The sequence below is a fragment of the Molothrus aeneus genome, chromosome 11 (genome assembly GCF_037042795.1).
Source record: "Molothrus aeneus isolate 106 chromosome 11, BPBGC_Maene_1.0, whole genome shotgun sequence".
NCBI classification, from domain to species: domain Eukaryota; kingdom Metazoa; phylum Chordata; class Aves; order Passeriformes; family Icteridae; genus Molothrus; species Molothrus aeneus.
In genome coordinates, this window is record NC_089656.1 from 11,812,497 (window position 1) to 11,830,230 (window position 17,734).

Sequence of the window (17,734 nt, forward strand, 5' to 3'; positions counted from 1 at the left end):
TGCCTGTCCCTGCCTCACACTCACCCCAGCTCCTACAGGCTGCTGCCTGTCAGCTCTCCCTGGCAGAGCCCTCCTGGAGCTGCAGCCACCTCCACCTTGGATCTGTGCCACGGGGGTTTTAGCACCTTTCCAGCCTGAGGTTTCCTGACATCACAACTGGTTGATTTTTCTAGGAAGAGCTAAAAGTGAAGTTCACATATCAGTAATGCCCAGTCTGAATTTGCTCTCATGTCAGTGTATCTTCACCAGTTTTTAAATTGCTGAGCTTACCATGAGGCAGAACAAGGCCCTTTAAGATCCCCTTACAAGTAAATTGCCCCTTTGTTTTGGGGAAACTGCCCCAGTCTCCAACTTTCATTAACATTAAAGTAATTTTATAGTAAGGAGGGGGGATTGAAAACTTAATAAACCATTTTTGTTACCATCATATGATGTAGCCTCAAGCAAAAAGAAAAACTGCATTCTGACTGTGACTCAGAAAGGCTGCATGCAAACTGAGACTGGCTTTCCATATGGTTTTTGCAACTTAGCCACATGTAAACCAATATAAAAAAGGCTATTAAAATGCAGAGTTTGCCAGACCTAGAGCTGGAAGCAGCTCATGGTAAATGAGTCATCTAAACAACTCAGTTTAACTTTGCTCTCCAATTCTATCATTACTTCAAAAAAATATATAAAGTCCTTCTCCAATCACAATAGCCACAGTCCTACTTAATGCCCCTTTCCTATCTTAGTACAGCATCTGAGACAAAAAACAACATTTGCAGGTTGCTTTTTTGGGAGCACAGTGTGTGCTGCAGACAGGACCCCGTCCATGCCCAGGATGGAGAAAGATAGAATCACTCTTGAAGGCAGAGCAGAAGTGTGTGAGCCAGGCCTGCAAAGCTCCAAGTCCTCTCATTAGTGGCACTGGAACTTCTATAACTTACTGCTTCATGTCCCTCATGCTGTGGCCAATTACTGCTTTAAGTGTAAAAGGCAAAACGCACCATCTGTGTCACAATATCCCACTGTCAGAACCCTTTCCCAATCACCCTTAGGCCAGAAGAGGTCTGAGGGGTTTAAAGAAGCACACACATAAACAATGCCTCTTCCTACTGATGCATCAGACTAAGCAAAAGCAAAGCCCCTCAGACCCTATACAAACACTGAGGCTGCAATGGCTGTTGAGTCATCAAAAACAGCACCAAAGTTAGAATTAACCTGCCAAGCTTCCCACATACATATTTGGATTTAAACTGGATGAGAGAAAGGGGAAAAGGTGCCCTTGGACCCCTTAAAAAGGCTAAATCGTGTAGTGCCCTCCTTAAAACTCCAGGAGAATTAGCATATGAATGCATGAAGGACTTTTCATCTCTGTTCAGGGCAAGGCCTGGAGCAGTTTGTTGCTTTCACAGTCTCCTCTCACCAGCACATGGCACAGCACATTGTCCTACCACAGAGGAGTCCCACTGATAGAACAGCCAGGAGAAGACACAGTCAGATTCACAAGATGTCTGATACTCCAAGCCACCTGCATTTTCATAGAATTCAATTTGAACACGCTTTTTTTTTTTTAAACATCAGCATGTCAGATTGTATTTGTCTTCCTCTAGATATTCCAGGAAGTTTAGTAAAATCCTAAATCCTGTCCCAGAACTCAAGTTATTTTAATCTGAACCATTTTAATCCCTCATCCATGAGAAAGGTTTCTGGTTCTCAGGGTTGAGCCATGGGGCCTTGTTTGTGCATATGGACTGACAATAAACACTCTTCATCCCCTCCCCCAGAAGACCAATACAAAACCTTCAGAAGCACTGACCAAGCAAAGGACAGGAGAAGCCTCCAGTGTTCAGCTTTCTTGGACCAGTCATACTTGTCCTCTCTAGCTTCCCTATTGAGTGGCTGAGCAGAGAGTCTCAGAAATGAGAAGCAAATATAGAGAAGAACTGACAGGTTATTATTCAATTTTACTGTACACCAGCATTTTGAGCAACTCTTCCCAAATCTGCCATTCCAGCCAACATCTCTGACAGAAGGCAAATGAATCAGCACAGAGCTCAGGAACATGAGTGACATGCTCAGAACCCAGTTTCTAAGTGCTATTTTAAGAAGGAATATCAAGTTTGTGTTATGAGTTTGTGCTGAGATCAATCAGTCATTCCCTTCTGTACACTTGTGAGGCTGTAACAGCCCTGGTCTCTCTTGCCAAGGCATTTCAGTGCTGGTGTAAAACAGAGGTTCTGAGTGTGAAGCACATCACATCTGATGGGTGTCCACTGTCTGTCCAGACCTGGGCACATTCCCACAGGCACACTGGGATTCCTTGTTGATACTGAGCTATGTGTATTCACATTTTCCCTTCTCTTCTCCCTGCAGCACTTTTTACAATGGGTGGCAATGGTGATGGGCAGCCATGCAAGTTTCCCTTCAAATTCCAAGGCCAGTCCTACGAGCAGTGCACGACAGAAGGCAGGACAGACGGGTACCGATGGTGCGGGACCACTGAAGACTACGACAGAGATAAGAAATATGGATTCTGCCCAGAGACTGGTATGAGGAACGTTGCTTGCCTGCTCATTGTTTTAACAAGTCTCCTTTGGCACACTTTCACCAGAGCACACAAAAGTTGATGAGTTAAACAAAATTTCAGCAAAGGTGGCCAAGGATGTAACTGGAACAGGAGCAATCTGCTGGTGTATCCCAGCACAGGTTTGTCAGGAACACAAATGGCAATGAACCTACAAATGCCTGGCTACCACTGCAGGATAATTACAAGCAGATTACAATTTGTTAATGGCCCTGGAAGGGAAGTCTCATGAGACAGAAGAAAGTATGAATATTATTTTAGCTTAATACTTACAATGTACACTTGTAAAAAGGAATCCTGTTTAGTACGTTAAACTTGTGTTAATAGATCTTTTCAGCAATTCAAAAAAGCAAAGTGAAATGGTTTAGCCATGAAAAGAAATTTCAGCTTTCTTCACACTTTTTCATACTTCCTAACTTAAGTGTTACTATATAAAGGAAAAAAAATTAATTTATAGTGTTGAATAGCTTGGCAGGTATTCATTTTGTGACACTAGAGCCATAAGCATAGAGATGAAGTGAACCATGGCAGCTCTAAAATCTCTGTCTTTTAACAGAGCCAATGGGAAGCTACATTCAAACCTACATGCATCCTGCTTTTTGATTTTTTGGGGTCTCTTGAAAATGGCCTTAGAAATACTTGTACCTGCACATACAAGTATTATTTCTTATATACTACTGCCATATACTACATAGATGAGAACACAGGAAAATTTCTCAAGTTTCTGCAAACATAATGGATTAAAAACAGTTATCCCCATTTAATACATCCTTTTCTTTAGAAAATGTTTAAAATCACATGATTTTCAACAGTATTCTGCTGTTTTTATTATATTATATTAAATATTATATTTATATTATAGATTATATAGATTGAATATAATATAACATAACATAACATAATATAATATTAGGATATATAAAGCTTTTTCTTCAGTGGGACACCCTCCAGCCAGGTGGATATTCAACAGCTCTTTAACCTTTCTGACACTAACCCTACCTTCCACCTAAACACTCTAAAACACTTTAAAATAACACCAGGAATGAGCATTAAAAGATACTTGCTGCACAATCACCTTCCAAAGATAAAGCAGAAAATTATCCCACAATTCAAGCTGTATACCATCAAAATAACATTTGCAGAAAGTGCAGAAAGTGTGTGGGAGCTGAAACTTCAGTGCAAATGTATTAGCCAGTCTCCTAAAAAATATAGTGAATTTAAGTATTTTTATGTAGCCACATCTTTAGCATTTGTTGTTTTCTCCACAGATAGTCTTAGTAGAATGCGTAAGTTCAACTGCTGCTTTCCCAGAGCTGGGAACATGAGTCCAGGGCTCCTTCTCACCGCCACCAAAACTATTGGCAAGTCTATGGCAATCGCAATGTGTAGAATTTTTCCTTTTTAATTCTGTCAGGCAACTTTCAAATATTCCTTTTAACCTTACTCTTTTTATTTTTAGAAGGACCGCACTAGTTCTGCTTCCTTCCTGCTTTAGTGCAGTTAAGGAGATGCAAAAGGGACCCCCTCCTCACAGTGTTTTCCTGTCATTTTGCACAGCCATGTCAACAGTTGGTGGGAACTCCGAGGGCGCTCCCTGTGTGTTCCCCTTCATCTTCCTTGGGAACAAGTACGAGTCGTGCACGAGCGCGGGGCGCAGCGACGGCAAGCTCTGGTGCGCCTCCACCAGCAGCTACGACGACGACCGCAAGTGGGGCTTCTGTCCCGACCAAGGTGACACCTCCTGTCACAGCACAGGGCTCGCTGGGCAGTGCCCATGGCAGCACCTCTGCAATCATGTCACGCTCATCGCTCCAGCAATTTGCATTTTGCTGAAATCTCAGCAAAATCCCTGGACTGAAGCGTGAGATGACAGCTAGAGTCACACCCAGAGCTTGTCTGAAATATTGAGATTTTCTAAAGCTATAGTGATGCAGGATCCTTCCAAAATTCAAAACCATGAAATAAACTAATGAATAATTAGATTTTTTTCCCCACCAGTTTTTTCTTCTGAGGCTAAAAACCACAAGTGCTATAGTATTTCACTAGTATGCAATAAATTATACACTGATACAAATTAGGAGCAAACACTAAATGTAAAAAATTAATACATTCGTGAGTGATATTGGGAAGGATGAAAACATAGTCAAAAAGTGAGACAGTATAAAGTTTATGTGGTTAGTATCATTATTTAAAATTATTTTGGTTAATATTTGCTATATTTTAACTTGGGCAAAAGGCTTTTTACATATTCACAAATAAATGCTAGACTTGGGGGGTTATTCTAGGAAGAAAGAAATGTGACAAATTTCAGAGACTTTTTGGGCATAATTGATAAAATCTCATTCTATGATATAAGGTTATTTCTAACCTAACAATATTTGGTACACCAGTACTGATTCAGAGCCTGTTTTCAGAGGCACATATTTACAAACCTGTTTATCACTTACAAGCCACTTCATGGTGAAAAGGAAGATTTGATATCTAGATTACAAGTACAATTCTTCTGTACCTAAAAGAGATGTCCAAAGTTATTTGCCACACTTCCTTTTCTCACACAAGTATTAAGGCTGTGCTCAGAGTCACTTGCATGGGAGACAGCAGCCAAGATCACCCACAAAGGAAGGTTTTAGAATCTCTCCAGTGAAATGTCATTATTGGCAATAGGTGCGACGTTCCCCATGGGAGGCTGTAAATATTAAGCTTTATTATTTATTGTGAATAACCTGTGTGGTGCAATTCTATTTAAATGCAAGCAGCTAACACTGTCTTCCTGTGTCATTCAGGGTACAGTCTCTTCTTGGTTGCTGCCCATGAGTTTGGCCATGCCATGGGATTAGAGCACTCCGAGGACCCGGGAGCTCTCATGGCCCCCATCTACACCTACACCAAGAACTTCCGGCTCTCTCAGGATGACATTAAAGGGATCCAGGAGCTGTATGGTAAAGTCCTCCCCCATCAGCAGAACTCTTCAGAAAATCAGCCAGCACAGGTTGAAGTCTGGGACTCAGGATTTGCAGTAAATTACAAACAGCCCAATCCCACCAATGCCAGAAATATCCTCTGCTCCTTTCCCCCTGCTTTCTTCATATTACCAGGCCTCCTACTTCAATCAAATATCACAACTTAAGGATGACAGATCACTAAATTTACTGAATGAAAAGGAGCATGAAAAGAAAACACCCCATAAACAAAATTTTAGATAAAATCTTCTAGCGTCTTTACTGGGACAATGAAATGCCATGTTTGTCTCTAGTTTGAAATACCTGAAATGGGTGGGCTTGGATGTTACTTTCTTTCAAAACTCTGAGCTTCCCAGATTGTGGCCCTCTGCAAGAGGGGAAGGACATTGTTTCCTGTGTCCCAGCTTGGAAACAGCTCACATTGCCTTCCCACAATTCAAGCTATACCATCACGATAACATTTGCAGAAAGTGTGTGGGAGCTGAAACTTCAGTGCAAATGTATTAGGCAGACTCCTAAAGAAAAAGTGAATTTAAGTATTTTTATGTAACTACATCTTTAGCATTTGTTGTTTTCTCCACAGATGGTCTTAGTAAAATGCATAAGTGGTATCATGATTAAGATTCCTTCCATGGATACATTTTCCACCTTGTAGAGGCACCAGTACACTACAGTCAATTAAGCAGTCATTGCCATATTCCATTTCTCTTTCTGTGCTTGTCACTTTTCTACTGAGAGATCTTTTTAACTGTGACTATATTCTACAGTATTCCCCACCTCAGAAATTTTAATAAGAATATGCCAAAAATATTATCACATGAGACAAAAATCTGATTTGAATCTTCATTATTCCTTGTTCTTAGCGGCTTTAATTAAGAATGGGAATTGAGACATGTCAAGATTAAGTGAGATTTCTGAGCCCATACTGTGTATCTTTGATAAGAGTTCAGAACTTAACCCAGGTGTCTTAAAGCATGCTTCAAGATCCAAGATGAAACCATCTTTCTTCGTCTTTTTAACTCATATAACCCTTATACAGCTTTCCATGTAAAATAAGGATTCAAGAAAAACTTTTCTCACTTTGTTATTATCACAAATCAACTACACTCAATTTTTTTCTCATACAGTAAATTAACCCAATGTCTGAGAAAAAGAGGCAAATGCCTCAAGCCAAATAATAATACCAAATAAAATAAACCAGATGGCAAAATGCATGCTCTGAAAAGCACATTTTGTTTCTTGGTGAGGGCAGAAAGATCATACAAATGGCTCAAAATGCAGCTTTGTAACTTGCCAAATATTGGCACTTCTTTAAAAAAAATAAATCTGCTTTGACATCTTTCTCAGCTGAGCTGCACATAATTCTGAGTACAAGGACTTTGAAATCTTTATCTTTATTCTTTCCTTCTTTTTAGAAGCCAGCAAAATTAAAACTGTAATGTTCACTTCTGAACCCAGTATAGTCACTTGTAGTTATCTCTCAGGTTAAACAGGCAGCTCAGCCCAGCCAGACTCACACAGGTCCCACGTCTCAAATGAGGCCACAGAGAGGATAAAGGCAGGAGTGGAAGTCAAGGTTTCTTCAGCTCTGCTCAACCACCCTTCTTCTGAAGAGTTCTCATTATCAGTTTTTCCTCCTTCAAGAACCCTCTCCAAATGATTGCCCTTTTAGAAACCATGGCAGCTCTTGTTCTCCACATAACTTGTGCAGCCCTTCATTTCCATGTGACAAAATGTCTCTGTTCACCATCACAGAGGTGTCACCTGATGTGGGGCCAGGACCAGGACCAGGCCCAGGCCCACAGCCAACCCTTGGACCTGTCACTCCAGAGCTCTGCAAGCATGAAATTGTGTTTGATGGAGTAGCACAAATTAGAGGAGAAACGTTTTTCTTCAAAGACAGGTAAGTGAGATAAATTGCTTATCAAGAGAACCTCAAGTGAAGGAATCTGTGAGACCTATTCACCAAAATCTAGAAATTTGTTATCAGGCACAACATCCACCCTTTGTTTTGTGTGTTCAGAGATGGGTAAGTGTCCTGATCAACTCCTAAGGAAATGGAAATGGTTTCATTCAGGCTGAGTCCAAAGTCATTAAATAACAGCATTATGTGACTCATGGGTGCTGAAACAACACATCAAGGGCACTGGTGATTGGGATAGGCCACATGTGTGCAAAGCCTCCAAGACAGAAGGCACCAAAGGCATTTTGGATGCAAAAGCAGGAACATTCCTCATAAAATCAGGTGGCAGCTCAGCTGCAGCTCCCCCTGCCTTTGCCAGAGCCTGTGTTACCCAACTGCTCAGCAATGAAGAGCATCTCCTAAGGAGTATGGGACTTGGCAGCACCATTGTGAGAGACACTAAAGCTCCTTTCTCTAGCTCCTTTTTCAGCAAGATATATGAAGCATTTATTACTATGCTGCATGATTTAACTCTACTTACCAGCTTTCAGTAACAAAAAAACCAGGATTAGTTAGTTGATTTTTAAAGGTAAATACCATGATTCCATGTATTTCCCTTTAGATCAAATCTATATGATATCCAGCATAATGGTGCTTTAGGTTTGAAGTTGGACTTAATCTTTATCACAGGCTTTGTGTTTTAGCAATACAGAAATGGAATTTAAACTTTCTGCTAGTAAGAAGCCTCAATTGGTCTATGGGGATCACCCTGATATCTTTTGTATTCTTTCTCTTGGCCCTGTCAGCAGCAGGCCATGACTCCAGTGATCCCTGCTGGCAAGGAACATTCTTTCCTTGGCCACCAAATGGCCCCATAGTAGCCACAGATCCGCCTCACACAAAGCCCCACAGCCCCATACCAGGTTTGCCAAAAACAGCACCCACTTTTGCTAATTTAGTCATCAGAGTGCTGAAGTATTCACCTGAGCTCAGAATGTTCAAAGGAAAAATATTCTCACAGCAGTAAAACCCCTACCACGTTCCACACCATTCCCAGCTCCTGCTCGTCCTTTGCTCACTCGTGGCCCTGGGTTTTCAGCCAGACCTCCACCTTGCTTCTGCCCTTGCAAACCAGCAGTCACACATAGGAACAATGTAAAATCTATTCCTAAACCAGCAGAGTGATCCAATATTCTATATAATCCCAACAAAATAGAAGTATTTTGCATTTAGACACAGTTGGTCTAAGAACTATGCAAATACCAAAACTATCTGTTCAGACTGGCTCAGCCTTCATCCAGCATGCAGCAAAAGCAGACAACTGTTGAATTGTTTTGCTCTGGAATGGCTTTGCCTGTCAGTCTTGCAGCTTTCCAAGTATCAGGCAAACAGCATTGTGACTCACTTTTGGAATTCAAGAAACAACTGTCTCTCATGTGTCGTGTGACTTTTATGATTCATGAAAATTACCAGAGAATCCAACTGTCACATGGCAAAGAGAGTAAATAGCAAAAAGGAGGTCAGAGATGATTAATTCTTTCCAAAAAAAAACCATTTCCCTCCCCACCTCAAATCAAGGAAAGGAAATTACCAGGAAATGGGAATTACAGGAATTATGGCTGTTAGGCATAGAGAACAGTTGAGCTTTTCTATTGGGCACAGAATGCCCAAAAACAGCATTTCCACAGAAGTTTTTCTTCTGAGAGTGAACAAAAGTTCACACTTTTAAATTTATCATTTAAATTTATCTCTAAAAAAGACCCACTTTCAATAACTGCATATAAAAATCATCATCATCATCATTGCAAATACAGATTATGTCAAAATATGACGTAAATACCCAGTGCAACTAAATTATTAAATCTGTCTATAAACGTAATATTAAGATTTATTATGGATGAGTTAAAACATTTTATTATGTTCAAGCTGAAATGAAAAAGCCAAATAATAATTTCACCATTTCCTCAGTAAGATGTGTAGAAATATAAATACCTTCTACCCAATTCAAAAACAAAATAAAATTCATCTTTGACAAAGTTTCCCTTTCCAAAAGAAAATCTCACCAATTTAACAAGTCCCTTGAAATGTGTGGTTTATTAAAAACCTGGTGTTAAGTCTCTGTTGGCCCTGGAAACTTTGGAATTCATGCAGATAGCAATTACTGGAGCTGGTTCAGCCATAAATCAGATCCAAAGTGACTGAAAATTCTGTAACTTGGATTTTTAAAGGAACTGCTTTTATGAATGCTGTGTTATAAAGATTTTCTATATGAATTTTTCTTCCATATTATATTGGATCTTCTTTTCTGTCTAGAAAGAGATGCATGAAATGAACACTATTACCTATTACAGCATGCCACATGTGTTTTAACACTTTCAAGAGGAGTACTTTTGTAAATGAAAATTAAGAGTCATGCTCAGAGATGTTTTTGTACATGTTAAAAATACACCTATGTATACAATATGTGGATAGGGTAACATATTGCTACCTTCATTATTGATAAAAATACAGCAATTTGTTAAATTAATTTAGGACTGCTCCTCCAAATTTTAGACCAAAAAAATGCAGTTTAATATCCTGGGCTTGTCAAAGGTATAATTATTCTAGGCAGGAATGGGTAATACAATTTATACTGTGCAAAAAATTAAAATGCCAGTAGCACCTTGAGCTTCAGAAACATATGAATGGTAAAAGCAGTTTGACCTCAGAATTTAACGACTACAGCTTGGTGCAAGAGCAATTCCACCAACCTGCTGATTTTTCATTTTATGACCAAGTCAAAACTTTTGTTCTGTTGGGAAAAAAAGTTCTTCGTTCTATGGAGGATGAAATAGCAGTGCCATTTTAAATACCAAAAGCCCTCAGCACAAAGCTTTGCCATTTAAAGATAATTAGAGCTTTTTAAAGCTTAAATCAAATTATCATCCTCCTTATACATAAAATAGCCAATAAATTACCCTTTGCATTTCTCTAATGAACGTTTTTAGTGCTAGCAGTTTCTTTTACAGCCAAACTCACTTCCAAGCACTATGATATACTGCTATTAAATTTGAACTTTTAGTCCCTACAGTAGTAATTGCAAGAGAGTTCATGGAATGCAAAACTCTGCTTTTGTTAAATGCTCATCCATCTGCTCCATCCACAGCACCAGGAGGGCTCTAACAGTTTAAATGCTGCGTAAATGAGTTTATTTGTATGCTCAAAGCACTTTATTTGTGCACTCAAAGCATAGGATAAATTTTGCCCCGATGCAAAAAAAGCAACAGGAACAATCAGCACAGCAATTTCACCTGCAGTCCAGCATGCAGCTTTTGGTGCAGCTCCTTTAGCAGCATAAACTCCAAATAAATGAGTTTGCTTTTCAGTCAGTGGAGAGAAGAGTTACGAGCGTGTGCATGTGTGTGTGTGCGTGCTCACGCGGCTGCGCCAGAAGTGACGAGAAACAGATGTGCTGATGAATTAGTTCATTGTAAATCTTGTACAATTTTCTGTTCTGCTCAGATTCATGTGGAGGACTATAAACCCCCGAGGAAAACCCACAGGTCCTCTTCTTGTTGCTACATTCTGGCCTGATCTGCCAGAGAAAATTGATGCTGTCTATGAGGCCCCTCAGGACGAGAAGGCTGTGTTTTTCTCAGGTATTGGTTTTAAAGGCTATTTTTTTTTTACAGGTATGGGTTTTAAGTTTCAAAATTTAAGTATCCATTTGCATAATGTACCTGGGACAGGGAACAGCCTGTCTAAGAGCCAGCAGAGCCAACAGGTTGGGTGATTTACAAGTTGAGGATTTTAGGACAACAGCTGGATCTGAAAGACTCAAAACAGCATTCAGCCTCCAGTACAACAAAAGGAGAACTATAAGCACCAAAAAAGAGACATTCAAAAATAAGCAAAACCAAACAAGAATCATTATTTAAAATGCAAAGCAACAACAACAGTGGGAGCTCTCTTTCCTCAGTCCCTGCTCTGTTTTTCTTGTTTCCTTCCATTTTAAGCTATTATCTCAGCACATGTTGCTTGAGAAGACTACACTTTTTTTCTCCTCATGCCTCTCCTTGTCTCCTGCCAAGGACTGACTTCCACTCTGGCTTCCAAGCATCTTCCTTGGTGGCTCATCAGGCAGAGGATACAGGCAAGCTGCCTCCATGGGAGAGGAGGAGGACAGGAAGCTCTGCTCTGTCTGCCACATATGGCTCAGCTGTAGTGGCCAAATGAGCAGAGCTGTGAGACTGTTTTCAACATGAAGAACTGAGCCAGCAAAACCTAGGCTCCAGTATCTACTAAAAACATGACTAAACATCTCCAGTCATGTAAAAACCATATGGCAAAAGCTGCTGTACATTTTCTGTACAGGAGAGAAAAAAGTAATGATAATCTATTCCACATGGCTCAGAGGCCATTTGCTTTAGTTTACATAGATGGGGGAAAAAACCCCAAAAATTAGTCAGGCAAACCAAAACACTTCAAATATTGCATATATTTTATATAATGCTATCACACCTATACCTCTCCTTTTCTTTATAAATTCCAGGAAAATGTAGCTAACCCGCCTTTTTAAAGAAATAAATAAGAACCATCAAAAAACAAAGATTGGTTTGAAAATAACACAACTGTCTTAAAATACTTATAGTCCTTACTTATAATACTGGTTAGTCCCATCTTTTGCTCCTGAATAGTGAATCAATAACTTCCAAGAATCTCAAATGCTGCACTTTACATTTTTCTCACATAAATACTTTACTTACTTACTTTCCCACTACCACAAGATCAAAGAAATGTCCTTTCTTGAATAAATCTTTCCATGGCTTTCAGAGAATCCAGTGAGGCTATTTACTAAGCAAATTATAATTCCATGTAAAGAACATGGAAAATTACTCCATAGTCCAGTAGTACATATCTGGAGAGACATTAGATAATGTTGTGTGACAAAGGACAACAGGAACTCTGAGCAAAAACTTCTATTAACCACTCAATAAAACTGGCCAACAAAACAAATAAATGGTGAAAATGCGCTGCTGTATTTGAACATCAGGTGACCCTGCCCGGTTTCAATTTTCATCATACAAAAAATTTCCTGTATAAACTACTTGTTTTAGCATATAACTCCAATGCACCAAGGCAGTGTCTGTCTCAAAGGTGCACCAGCTAAGGGAGGAAGGAAGAGAAATGAGGGGATGTCTTTTTCTGAGGCAAGAAGCATTTCAGTAGCAAAAGGAGTGGTAATCACAGTACACCTGGAATGTAATCATAAATGGTAAAATACAAGAAAGTCTAATGGTTCAGCTAGCACAATAAAAAGCCACATGGCAAAGCAAAAAAGAAGAAATACCCTTTTGTTACTATTAATAAATAGTTTTTGTTTGCTTTTTTTCCTCCCCTTCTTAGGAAACGAGTACTGGGTTTATTCAGCCAGCAACTTGGACAGGGGCTATCCAAAGAAGCTCAGCAGCCTGGGGCTGCCTCCAGATGTGCAGCGTGTGGATGCAGCCTTTAACTGGGGCAGGAACAAGAGGACATACATTTTTGCTGGAGACAGATACTGGAAGTAAGATGCACTGAGTGGTGGTGGGATGCTGTTAGCTGAGCTGTCTCCAGGGCTGAATGCACCCTGAGCTTCAGGAGGCAGGGACCAAACACAGGGCACATCCTCTGGGAATGCAGAACAAGGGCTGCCAGGACCGTGCTGACAGCAGGAAATGCTTCAGTACAGCAACAGGAAACTGGCATGTATTTGAGAAAATAACAGCCTCAAAAACAGCAATGGAAGAGGGTATCTGGGAGTGTCTGTCAGGCTGCCCACCACTAACAACTCATCCCTCTGCCCCCATGTACCAGCAACTGCCCCACATCAGTCCCTGGATCTTCAGAGGGGCAAGTTGTCCTTACTGTCAGCTCAAAAATGCTGGGAGAAAACTCTACAAGGAATTCCTTAAAAATAAACTGAGCTCAAATCACTTGAATCCAAAGACTGACCAGATTGCCTAAGAAATTCTTTCACTAAGCCATCAGGTTTAGAGGCATTTAAAGGAAACAGCAGTGTGACTACCAAAACATGCTGGGGATGACTGTAAATCCTTTCAGCAGCTATCTACCATCACTTACACCTTTGGTCTACTAATATAGTTGGCACTGAGGAAATCTGAACAAGCCACAAGTGTAATCTGTAAGTACTTTGAGAAAAATCTTAGCTTGACTTCATTTGGACAGTCTCTCAATCCTTTTCATGTTTCCAGTGAAACTCAGGTTTCTGCTACCATGCTCTTACCTTATCATCTTAGATTAAGAAATAATGTCCTTAAAAAGTCTCAAGGCTTTGGTAGAAATAAATATCCTACATTACACCTGAAGAGTCTACTAATTGTATGATTGTATTTAATAGAATTTCATTACCATAATTGCCAGGAAGGTCTGGCACAAAAGACCATCTTAAAATCAGAGGAGAGTCTTTGTGAGTTACCTCTGTGCTGTCAAAACGGCATCAGAACAAAAGAGAGGCTCTGACTCGTGCAGTCACTGTCAGAGGCCTGTTCCAGGAACAGGACTTCAGTTCAGGAATGCAGACATTACACAACAGGCTGAAAGTGGACCCATTCATTAACTGACAATTTAGAGGAAAGTTAAACATCAGAAATAACCACCAGAAATCTAAAAGATTCTCCAACCTTTAAGGGATCATTCTGAGAGATGTTCTATATAACATATCAAAGGAAGTCTCAGTATAATTGAGTCCATTTTATGTGAATAATAATTTCATGTTATGATTAAACTGAATGACTTTATTTTGTCCTAATGGCTGTGGATTCCTGTAAGTAAATAAAATACTCTTTCCATACAATTGCCATTTGATCGTAATTTTCCATTACTTTGAGGACAGTAATTTTCTCCATTATCTTAAAAAAAAACAGTAAAAACTTAAAGAATGTTATTAATTCTTTAATGTCATATTATAGAGACCATTTAAACACAAGTCATTCTAATACAGCCATTTGCAACACTTCAGACTCCTACTAAAACCTACAGACTATGAGTTAAAAAGCTGCTGGTTTCCTCTGTACCAACTATTGTTTTGATTAACTGTACTGCAGGGCCTCCAAGTAATTCATCACTCCAATCACAGACAGTATTTCTATCAAAGTACCTTATCAAGTGCAGTCACTGCAGAATGCATAATTTATTGTTAAGGAAACAAAATAGGATTAAGTGATTTCTATCTGTGTAAAGAAGAAAGCAAGCAGTTGAAAAACATTTCAGAAAAAAAATGTATCTCTGCTGAACAGACTCTATAACCCTTAAGTATGTGGCTGTTACATTTTATACAAGGATTCTGTCAGTGGAATCAAAATACTTACATACCATAGTCCTTCCTGTGTCATTATCACACTTACTTTAAATGGGGTTTTTGGAAGCCTTCTCTCTCCTTCATTCCAGCCACAAGCTATTTTAGTGTTATTATAACAAGACTGTTGAGCAGAGCAAAGTTTTGTGAGGGAGGGGAAAAGGAGCTGGCTCAGATTCCACAGCTGAAATTTTAAAGCTACCCAGCAAGGTATTAGATTTTCTTTAAATAGCCCAGGAAAAAAAATAGTAAGGAATTTAAATGAATCAATTAAATTGATTTTGACCAACCTAGTGCTCATTAGTACTGGTGTAATTTTGGATATATTCCAAGTATTTCCATAGAGCAATGAGGGAAAAGTAACCTGAGATACCTATGGACATGGATAAATAGAAATTGGGAACATAAGTGGTTTTCTCCCTCCAGTACTGTCAAAAGCAACCTCTCTGAAGTCTCCTGCTCCTGAAGAGGTGCTTGAGCACTTGAAGGGTCATTGAGGCCTCACATGCTGTACTTGAAGCCTGGTTCAAACTGTATTGCACATCACTGTGCTCAGGACACCTCCACACCTCCTGCTCAGCACTGATTCCCATCCAAATTACAGTTCTTGAAAGAACTTTCCTTAGAAAGTGTATTTTCAATTCAGCATTGCATTTTTGAAGGAAAGATGTAAAATTTCACAGCGTTTTAAAGGAATCAGTAATAATTATAATGAAATAGAAACCATGTTACAATCTCAGTTATTATATTTCTGTTTGTTCTATACAGTCACATTTGCTGAGGACACCCTGAAAAATTATATTACAATTTAACATTAAATGCAGATTTGTAATGTAGAGATATAATTTCCTTCAGGTACAATGAAGAAAAGAAGAAAATGGAGCTTGCATCCCCTAAATTCATTGCTGACTCTTGGAATGGTGTTCCAGATAACCTCGATGCTGTCCTGGGCCTTGGGGACAGTGGTAAGCTGTAATTCTGATTTAAATCACTAACAAACTCTCTTATTTGTTTGCTGAAAAACTTATTGGAGACTAATTTCTTGTGGTCCATGAGTAGGAGCCAAATGGAGCCACGCAATGCCTGATGCACAGGATGTCCTAACACCAGGGTGCATGACCAAGCCAGTCCTTGTGGCTTGGACGTTTCCCAGCTCCTTGACACTCCCCAGGTTCCTCCACACCAGCACAGACTCCCAGCATCATTTCAGCACCATCCTGCCCTAGCACAACCAGAACTCAAGGATGATAATCTCCCTGATCACAGGCATGAATGGGTTCTATGTTGCAATTTTTCTTAATTTCCTATGCACTCCAGCTGAGATCCTGGCCTGTGGTTTTAAGGGGCCTTAAATTTTGCACAGATATGCACTAAAGTTCTGAGAGCAGCACTGGTGTCACATGAGTCCTGACTCAGTCACATTTTCAACATCTATTTTGCCAGCAAATATTTCATCCCAGAAAACTCTGGCTCACAAAGTTCACAAAGTAAACCTTAATAAGGCTCCATTTAACAAGAGCTCTCTTCTACAAGATGGAAATTTCAATATATTTTTAAAATATATCTTTTCTATAATACAAATGCACAAGAATATTTTGGGAAATAAGTCATTCAATTCATTAAGCTTCATGAGATCACAAAGACAAAAAATCTTTGATCAAGAATTATGTGCTCCATAATCTGAGCATATTTATTTATTTATTTTAACAGGATATACCTACTTTTTCAAAGATCAGTACTATCTACAAATGGAAGACAAGAGTTTGAAGATTGTTAAAATTGGCAAGATAAGCTCTGACTGGTTGGGTTGCTGAACCATATGAGATATCAATAACCAAATATTTACTTTTTTGTTATATGCCTTATCTGTAATTAGAAATAGATCTGAATGCTAATTACTGGACCAGTCTGGTACTGGCACCAAGACACTAAGTACCAGTACTGTACACATCAGATAATTTAAGAGTGTTTGCCTCCTCAATATACAAAAGATGTTTACTATATATTCTGGTACAATTTTTCCGTTGTCATGCTAGTCATAGTCCTATGAACAGAACAGCCATCGTTCTTTATTGCCTTGGTGCTTAAACAAAGCCTTGGAACCTTTGGAGACTGGATCATACCCCTCTGTTATTCACATACCAGATAGGCTCAAATGAGATGTACCAGCAGTGCACTTTGATTTTTATTTTTTTTAAATACAACTCTGTTATAAATGGATGGTTTGTCTTGATGTTTTTCACCCTCCTACGAGTTTGATCATTACTTCCATTTATTTACATATTAATACAGAAAGACTGTCAAAGGCACAGGTTGCCTCAGGATCTGCATTGTGTTGATGCATGATAGAATCATGGCAAAAAAACTGTGTTAAAGTATTGTTTTAAAGTACTTTTTATTTTAATACCTTAGTTAAATTTAGCAATTTGCTTCATGCACTTTGTTACTACTATATAACTTGTTTATATGGATGGAAACGACTCAGATTTTTGAAGACAATGAGTTATACATAAAAGTCAAGTATTGTTTAACGTGTTTTATTTTTCTGTTCTTTATAATATTGGGGGGGTTTTTCAATAAGGCTTTGTTCTTTTCACAATCTCATAGAATGTTTCTCATTAAAAAATAAACCAGAAAAGAATGTCCCACACATGAAGTGCCAACAATACCAATAAAATCAAATCACACTGTCAACACTACTCATGGGCAGGCTCCCTTGTATCACTTGACATTATCAATCCAGTAGCATGTTTCAGTGCATTACCAGTCAAAGGCAAAAACATTACCCCAGTATATAAGCACACAGGGGGGTTATTTAGAAACCCAGGTTATTTTCTCTGTTGGTTCCAAGGTGCAACTGCAGCAATTTAATTAAAGAGAGAATTTGGCCCCATGTCTGTGCAAAGCCTGCTACCCTCCCTGAACAGTTTCCACTCCTGTCTGTCATCCACACTCCATCACAGGCT

General features: G+C 39.3%; 1 protein-coding gene across 1 annotated transcript in view; it reads left to right on the forward strand.

Annotated features, from left to right (window-relative positions):
- MMP2 (matrix metallopeptidase 2) overlaps window positions 1-17,299 on the forward strand; it is a 28,417-nt gene extending 11,118 nt beyond the window's left edge. The window contains exons 6-13 of the mRNA XM_066557366.1: window positions 2,359-2,532; window positions 4,127-4,300; window positions 5,353-5,508; window positions 7,285-7,432; window positions 10,934-11,070; window positions 12,818-12,977; window positions 15,624-15,733; window positions 16,479-17,299. Coding sequence (XP_066413463.1) covers window positions 2,359-2,532; window positions 4,127-4,300; window positions 5,353-5,508; window positions 7,285-7,432; window positions 10,934-11,070; window positions 12,818-12,977; window positions 15,624-15,733; window positions 16,479-16,582 — 1,163 coding nt within the window. The 3' untranslated portion in view covers window positions 16,583-17,299. The remainder of the gene's footprint in view (window positions 1-2,358; window positions 2,533-4,126; window positions 4,301-5,352; window positions 5,509-7,284; window positions 7,433-10,933; window positions 11,071-12,817; window positions 12,978-15,623; window positions 15,734-16,478) is intronic.
- Window positions 17,300-17,734: the final 435 nt, after the last annotated feature.